This window comes from Camelina sativa, chromosome 19 (genome assembly GCF_000633955.1).
Source record: "Camelina sativa cultivar DH55 chromosome 19, Cs, whole genome shotgun sequence".
Classification (NCBI taxonomy): Eukaryota; Viridiplantae; Streptophyta; class Magnoliopsida; order Brassicales; family Brassicaceae; genus Camelina; species Camelina sativa.
In genome coordinates, this window is record NC_025703.1 from 2,690,857 (window position 1) to 2,699,054 (window position 8,198).

At 42.1% G+C, this 8,198-nt stretch overlaps 2 protein-coding genes across 2 annotated transcripts in view; both read right to left on the bottom strand.

The window, feature by feature from the left end:
* The window catches only part of LOC104764340 (DEAD-box ATP-dependent RNA helicase 40), a 6,335-nt gene extending 937 nt beyond the window's left edge, over positions 1 to 5,398 (bottom strand). The window contains exons 1-9 of the mRNA XM_019241363.1: positions 5,233 to 5,398; positions 4,200 to 4,855; positions 2,744 to 3,220; positions 2,451 to 2,645; positions 2,134 to 2,202; positions 1,769 to 2,038; positions 1,323 to 1,673; positions 949 to 1,226; positions 26 to 864 (exon numbers count right to left, since the gene is read on the bottom strand). Coding sequence (XP_019096908.1) covers positions 26 to 864; positions 949 to 1,226; positions 1,323 to 1,673; positions 1,769 to 2,038; positions 2,134 to 2,202; positions 2,451 to 2,645; positions 2,744 to 3,220; positions 4,200 to 4,844 — 3,124 coding nt within the window. The 5' untranslated portion in view covers positions 4,845 to 4,855; positions 5,233 to 5,398. The remainder of the gene's footprint in view (positions 1 to 25; positions 865 to 948; positions 1,227 to 1,322; positions 1,674 to 1,768; positions 2,039 to 2,133; positions 2,203 to 2,450; positions 2,646 to 2,743; positions 3,221 to 4,199; positions 4,856 to 5,232) is intronic.
* Positions 5,592 to 7,981, bottom strand: LOC104764342 (pyruvate dehydrogenase (acetyl-transferring) kinase, mitochondrial). The gene is made up of 6 exons (XM_010487856.2): positions 7,516 to 7,981; positions 6,962 to 7,208; positions 6,678 to 6,858; positions 6,438 to 6,585; positions 6,125 to 6,341; positions 5,592 to 5,981 (listed from the first exon to the last, which is right to left on the bottom strand). Exons 1-6 carry the CDS (start codon positions 7,762 to 7,764, stop codon positions 5,923 to 5,925), a joined length of 1,101 nt encoding a protein of 366 aa, XP_010486158.1. The 5' UTR covers positions 7,765 to 7,981; the 3' UTR covers positions 5,592 to 5,922.

Genomic DNA, 8,198 nt, shown 5'->3' on the forward strand with positions numbered 1-8,198 from the left:
TCTCGTCTTTCATAAACCGGACTAGGACTACGGCTATAGCTTCTGCTCCGCTTATGACCACCACGGTCACGGCTATGTCTAGGGCTGCGACTCCTTGAACGTGACCAACTCCTGCTACGACTACGACTGTAGCTCCGGCTCCGGCTTCTACTCCGGCTATAGCTCAGGCTACGTCGCCTTGGCCGAACCAAATCAGGACTTCTGCTACGACTTCTACCTCTTCTGTTGTCAAACCTTCCAACACCACGACCAAAGCCTCTACCACCACCACGACCAAAGCCTCCGCCATCCATATTATTATTGCCAAACCGACTAAATCCGCCTCTACCACCAACATTCATACGACCAGCATCAGGACCAGTGAAACCCCGACCACGATTCCCGCCACGTCCAAATGAGTCATCTCTGGTTCCAAATCCGCCACCACGGCCATCAAACCCAGCTTCACGGCCACCAAACCTACCCTCACGGCCACCAAACCCACCTTCACGCCCACCAAACCCACCTTCACGCCCACCAAACCCACCCTCACGGCCACCAAACCCACCACCACGGCCACCAAACCCTCCAGCAGAATCCCAACGGCTACCACCACCACCAGAGTCAAACCGGTTAGCCATACCTCTTCGATCCTGGCTATAACCAGGACCACCACCACCACCACCACGCATTGCAATGTCCCTTACTTGAGGCGGTACTTGCTGGTTTGCTCCTTCGAGGACTTTGATCAAATCAGGCGCGTATTTCCAATCTTGCTCTGTGAAGAAAGTGAATGCCACTCCAGTTGCACCGGCTCGACCGGTTCTCCCAATACGGTGGACATAGTCTTCAACGCCAGTTGGAAAATCGTAGTTGATCACAACTCTGTAGTAGTATAACACGAACAGAGATAAGGATCTTCATAACAAACAACCAAAGAAATATATACCAAGAATTGTTACAACAAACCTTATGTCTTTTATATCGAGTCCCCGGGCGGCAACATCAGTAGCTATTAATACACAAGATTTCCCGGTTCGGAACTGGCCAAGTACCCAATCTCTCTCACCTTGAGACTTGTCTCCATGGATCACAACAGCCCCAAAATGACGTCCGACACTACGTGCAAGATGGTCACAAAGCCTCTTTGTAGAGCAAAATATTATAACTTTTGAACCTCTTTCTTGCGACCTAAGGATTTGCTCCAAACGTCTCTCTTTCTCCATTTGAGGGACTACTTCAACATACTGCATTATAAGGATGGGTTTACTTCAGTAACGTCATCACCAAGTTACGTGGAACGATACTTAAGAGTGATAGAAAATGGTTTAGAAGATCATCACCTGTGTTATCGCTTTGTTAGCAGCCAACTCATCTACCCTGCCTATATTAACTTGGACAGGGTTCACAAGAAGATCACTTGCAATTTTTCTTACTTCTTTTGGCCAAGTTGCTGTGTACATAAGAGTCTGTCTCCGAGGAGGTATTTCATTCACAATCTTACGGATTTGGGGTTCAAAACCCATGTCAAGCATTCGGTCCGCTTCGTCAAGCACAAGAAGGGAAACCTGCTGGAAATCAATCATCTTCATCTCCAGTATATCATTTAGACGCCCAGGAGTTGCCACCACAATATCAGCTCCTCGTTCCAACTCTTTCAATTGAGGACCCTTTGGAGCTCCACCATACAAACACTATTGACAAGAATACAGATTCGTAAAAAAAAACATTTAGTATAGGCTCTATCAGCCCTGGTGAAAAATGTCAAAGAGACTCAAATAAAACTCACAGTGCATGATATCCTGGAAGACCGCCCGAAGCGAAGGGCTTCATCTTGTATTTGTGTGGCTAGCTCCCGAGTAGGAGCTAGGATCAAAACTGTGGGGCCATTTCGGGAGTCGTTACGACAGTGCCGTAGAAGAATGAAGGCAGGGATCAAGTATCCCAAAGTTTTACCAGAACCAGTTTTTGCAATTGCAACTATATCCCTGCTCTGCAGAGCAATTGGCCATGTTTGAGCCTGGATCGGTGTTGGTGATGGAAATCCAGCAGAAAGCAACTGGAATGTAAAATATACAAACATTAGCCCACCAGAAATATGAAGAACTACACGCTAGTCGCTACACCACTTATAAAGTTCATAATAAAACTGACCTCTCTAAGGATTTCAGAAGGGAGACCACTAGCTTCAAATGTAATGTATGGTGCTGGAATGTTCTCGCCCTTCACAACAAAGGAAAAATATCTTAAAGGCCGTACACATATTAGAATAGATGAGAAAAGTGCAAGGTTTAACACTATTCTCAAATGCTATTACTTATTCCAGTTGAAGTTCGTCCAATCCCACATTCTCAGTAGAGTTTATGGACAAACATTCACTGAAACAACAATTGCAAAATATTACAGCACATTTACAGCTTTAAAAAATTAACTGACAAGTAAAGCAAAGCAACCAAGAAATATGAACTTACAGTTGTTGTGACTTCATGTTGTTTCCGGTAGCTTTCAACGGGTGAGAGATGAGGAACATCAGGAGATGTGACAAAATGAGGCCTCGCCAAGGATTTCTGTGGAAAAGCTGGACCAGCGTGTCCATATGTTCCATGCCCTGTTTGCCCCATGGCAGGATCAGCATTTGCAGGTGGACCACCACCTATCCTTATATCCTGCATAGCATTTTACAAATGCTTCTTTCCGTAAGAAATAACCGTGAGGCAGAAATATTTAAAAAGACAGATAGGAGAAGTGATCATCTGTAGCTAACCTTAGGCATTGCAGCAGGATGATGTGGTTGGGCACCCCTAACCGGCCCTTCCATTCTTTTGTTAACATAAGAGTCATTCCCAGGTCTAGATTGTACATTATTCTCATATGTTTTATTTGATTGGAAAGGGGAAGTATGAGACTTCGGGTGCAACATTGTCGGGTCCATTTGATTTTGAGGCCTAGGTCCAAGCTGGTGGTGAATCAGGTTAGCCTCTGGCTGTTTAAACTGTGTGACTGCAACAGGATGTTGCATGTTTGCTTGAGGTCCATTGTATTTCTGAGCCATAGACAAGTTTGCATTTGTTCTTTGTGATGCTGCATTGGCTTCAAAGGGGGCATTTTGAGATGGTGAACCTTCAGAATTTGGCAAATGGGGTTGAGAAAACCCAGCTTTCTTACCCCCATGGAACTCATCCCCATCCCTCTTTGGAGCCAACGAGTTGTACTCTTGCTGGCTAGAAAACTGCTGACCCTGGTGACCACCNGATGAGAAAAGTGCAAGGTTTAACACTATTCTCAAATGCTATTACTTATTCCAGTTGAAGTTCGTCCAATCCCACATTCTCAGTAGAGTTTATGGACAAACATTCACTGAAACAACAATTGCAAAATATTACAGCACATTTACAGCTTTAAAAAATTAACTGACAAGTAAAGCAAAGCAACCAAGAAATATGAACTTACAGTTGTTGTGACTTCATGTTGTTTCCGGTAGCTTTCAACGGGTGAGAGATGAGGAACATCAGGAGATGTGACAAAATGAGGCCTCGCCAAGGATTTCTGTGGAAAAGCTGGACCAGCGTGTCCATATGTTCCATGCCCTGTTTGCCCCATGGCAGGATCAGCATTTGCAGGTGGACCACCACCTATCCTTATATCCTGCATAGCATTTTACAAATGCTTCTTTCCGTAAGAAATAACTGTGAGGCAGAAATATTTAAAAAGACAGATAGGAGAAGTGATCATCTGTAGCTAACCTTAGGCAATGCAGCAGGATGATGTGGTTGGGCACCCCTAACCGGCCCTTCCATTCTTGTGTTAACATAAGATTCATTCCCAGGTCTAGATTGTACATTATTCTCATATGTTTTATTTGATTGGAAAGGGGAAGTATGAGACTTCGGGTGCAACATTGTCGGGTCCATTTGATTTTGAGGCCTAGGTCCAAGCTGGTGGTGAATCAGGTTAGCCTCTGGCTGTTGAAACTGTGTGACTGCAACAGGATGTTGCATGTTTGCTTGAGGTCCATTGTATTTCTGAGCCATAGACAAGTTTGCATTTGTTCTTTGTGATGCTGTATTGGCTTCAAAGGGGGCATTTTGAGATGGTGAACCTTCAGAATTTGGCAAATGGGGTTGAGAAAACCCAGTTTTCTTACCCCCATGGAACTCATCCCCATCCCTCTTTGGAGCCAACGAGTTGTACTCTTGCTGGCTAGAAAACTGCTGACCCTGGTGACCACCTTGAGGTGCCTGATGTGAATTTTGAAGCCCTTGTGGTTGCATGTGAGGCCGATAACCCATGTAATGTTGTTGTGGATGTGCATACTGATGGCTCAGCTGCTGAGGCATTTGTGAATGCTGATTCTGCATGACTTGCTGCTGCGAAGTTGGCTGATAAGACTGTACAGAAGGATGTCCATGTGGCTGCGACACCATTGACTGGCTCTGTTGTTGGGGAAACTGTTGACCTGATTGTTGAGACATTTGCTGGCCCGGATGCTGCTGCTGCTGGTGCATCAATTGGGGTCTTACATGTTGGGATGGAAATTGCTGTGGCTGTTGTTGTAAACCATGCTGTTGAGACACGTGACCAACATGTTTTGCTTGTTCGTGTTGAGCTTGGTGACCTTGTCCTGAAGAGGGTATAGGAATTTGAGCGAGCTTGGGCGTTGTGGCAGAGTGCGGAGGAGCACCAGCCTGCAAAGGTGGAGGAGGCGCAGAAGGTCTTTCATATTGAGTGACATTCGTTTCAGGATTCCAGTAATACAAAATTCCAGTGCTTCCATCAACAAGTCCCTTCCATGGTTTGGGAAGAGTTGGGTCCTCTGGAGCATATCTTGGACCAGCAGAAGCTGGAGTAGCTTCTGTTGTGGCCATAGGCAAAGGCTCTGCAAGCATACAAAAACTCTCATGTTACCATACAAAAGCTTTGACATAAAGATATCATCTTCCATGATTCTAGATAATTCAACCTAAGTTTTCACACTATATCATTCAAAGCCTTTATGTGACATGTATCATCAACGATATAATCAAGCTAAGCTCACGAGCACAGACCAACCATTCAACATAATCTACTTCCACGAGACCATAAAACAATCATGTCCAATTATAATTACAATCTCAATCGCAAACTATAGAAAATATACCTAAATCAAGCGAATAAGAAACCCGAAGACAGTTTGCACAAGTAATAGCTGAGCATCAAAGCATAAAGGGATGCAACGATTTAGGGTTTGAGCTAGAGACAAAGAAAGAGACTTACATCGACAACGAAACAGCACTGCAGTCGCCTACGCGAGCCAGAGTTGAATAAAGAAACACAGGTGCGAATCAGAGAGGACCTCGATGGGAACTAGAGAACACAGGGGCTGGGTTCGGCGTATGGTAGAAGAAGAAGTGAGGCTGGGGTTCACGAAAGAGAAGTAATTCTGACAAAAGAGAAGCCACACGACGTCGTAGTAGAGAAGCCGAATACGGTCTTTAAGGCAAACATGACGACGTTTTATAATCCTTATTTGTTTGTTCTTGGGAAATTTATTAGATTGGGATTTTGGATCATAAAATTGGCTCACAAGTTTTAAACCGATCAAAAAGACACTTGAACCAGTGAAGAATATCAAATAAGGTCCAATTACAGGACTATCTTCAATAACTGTTTTATCGAAGTAAACCAATAATGTTTTGCCGACATTCGGATACAAGAAAAGGGATTTGCACCGAGAAAGTACAAAGGTTTTTAAATCGAATCAAATCAAATCAGAGGAGATTAAACTCACTTGGAAAAATCTCCATAATCTGAGTCTAGGAATCAAGAAAGTATAATGAGAGATATAAATGTCTGTACATTAAAAGAAACTAGAAAAACATAAATAATTGAGTAATGTAGATCCCTCATCTACCATATTTAATATGTCAAAGCTTTCTTCACTTGTTGCCTGACATGAAGCTTCTCTTAGGGCAAAGGCTCTTGTGAATCTCCAAGACGAGACAAGTGCAAGTAAGCATCAGTCCCTGCACATTCCAACCATACACATATATATATATATATATATCAAAACTGAATCTTTCTTATGAAGCTAATTGAGACATTTCAGGTCAGAACCTTTTACTGATATGATCTGAATATGTGAATATCAAATAAGTATTGGACTTACCATATCCTTCCATGGATATGATCTGCAAATCTCCACCAAAATATCGAGCATACAAGCGACTAATCGGCAAACCGTAACCATAACCAGCCATAGTCACTGGAACATCAGCTGGTCCTAGTTCCAATTCCTCCACAAGCGGGTTTCTTGCGGTACTGTAAAGATATGTGAATATTTTGGGAAGACCGCTTCTCGGTATACCTCCACCTTCATCTGACACCTATTAGATTAACCCACAACAATAGTTGGTTTTAAACCAGTGCAACATAAACATGGAAACGCTTAACAGAAAGGAGAGAAAGCACAGGATAACGACCTTTATTGTAACATCTTCGATTCCATCAGCAACTATAATGCGGATAGGTGGTGCAACTCTATCGGAGTCAACAAATCTCTCTTGAACAGCACGTAGAGAGTTCTTGACTAGCTCATACATCATAAGATGCAAGTGCGTTGGAACATACCTATAAAAAGGATGCATTGTTTGCTAGGTGAGAACAAAAGCTTATATGGAATAAATCTTAAAAACAAAGAGAAGGGTAAAACTTGAACTCACGGAAAGGTGAAACTGGGATCCCCATATATGTTTATCTCAGGTGCAGAACCATACTCTCGGAAACAAATTGAGCGAGCATCTTCACTAGCATTCCTGGCTACCTCCATAGGAGACATCTTAGTGTGTATGTAACCCACCGTATGAAGCGGTGGATTTGGATTATGCAACTCAACATGCTGCCCTGAGAATTCCATTAAAAACCTCAACAAGTATCAGCACAACAACAACAGAAAACAAAAACCTTTCAAAAAAAAAAAAAAAAAAAAAAAAAAAAAAGNNNNTACCAATAAGCATACGGATCCCAATACGAGACAAGTAGAAACGATCAAGAAACTGATGAATCTCATCAAGAGTTCCGGAATTCATTCCTTTCTTAAGCTGATTAACACCTAAAGCCATCATGGGAACCACATTGTTGTGCCTTACTTTAACAGCCTTAATCATCTGAGTGAATTCTTTCTCATCATTCGAATCCTTAATCTCAGGAAAGGCTCTCATATCCCTGAATGATTCCAGATACCAATCCCGTACCTACAAAAACAACAGCAAAATTTAACACAAACATCAACAAAATTAGCCAAATCTGGTTTCAATTCCAAAGATTTGCACACAAACAAACAATGTTCTCTACGAATTCAAAAATTCACTGTAGCATTAGCTTTTAAAATCCCTTGGTTTTTAAAAATAATCAACCACAGAATCTAACATCTACTTTTTTTCATTAAATCTACAATAATCCAATTTCATCAAAAACAATCTAATAAGAAGCAACCACCACAATTCAATTCAAGTCAGAAATCATTAAAATTCAAAAATCAGAAACCCAGAATTCGCGCACCTTCAAAACGGCAGGTTTATCAGAGAGGCCATAAGGAAGCGTCTGGAGTTCGAGCGCTCGCCTGGCGACACGAATCGGAAGCTCCTTATGGAGAAACTGAGCGGAGATGAGAAGATTCCTCTCAGTAGGTTTGGAACCAAACTCCATCATATACCTGAGACTCACACCCGTTTGCTTCATGCAACCCCATTTGTGTAAATCCTCGATCAAATTCTTGGGAAACATTTCGCTGGCTTTCTTAACTGCCATAAGCGTTGGAACCCTTATCGTCGCTCTCCAACGGCAACGTTATCTATCATCAGACTTGACGGAAACTGCGAAGAAGATGGTTGGACATCCAGAGAAACAGAGACGAGAGGATTGGCTTTTTTGGCTTTGGGAATCAGCAAAGGCTGAGATTATAATCGTGTTTTAATTAGAGATGCTTAATACTAATATGGTTTTATGTTTTTTTGTTATTTTTTGTTTTGTTTTGGCCGCTAATTTTCATGGGTTACGATTTTTACTATTTGAAGTGATTGTGTGGTAGTGCGTACTGGCTCTTTTTGGAACAAATCTCTCTTTTTTTTTTTTAGTATTTACTTATTTTTGGTACAAAGTTCTTTTTTTTTAATTTATAAATAGTCTCAGTAAATCTATACTGCAGCAATTTTATGAAATAAATCCTAGAGTTGGATTTATTT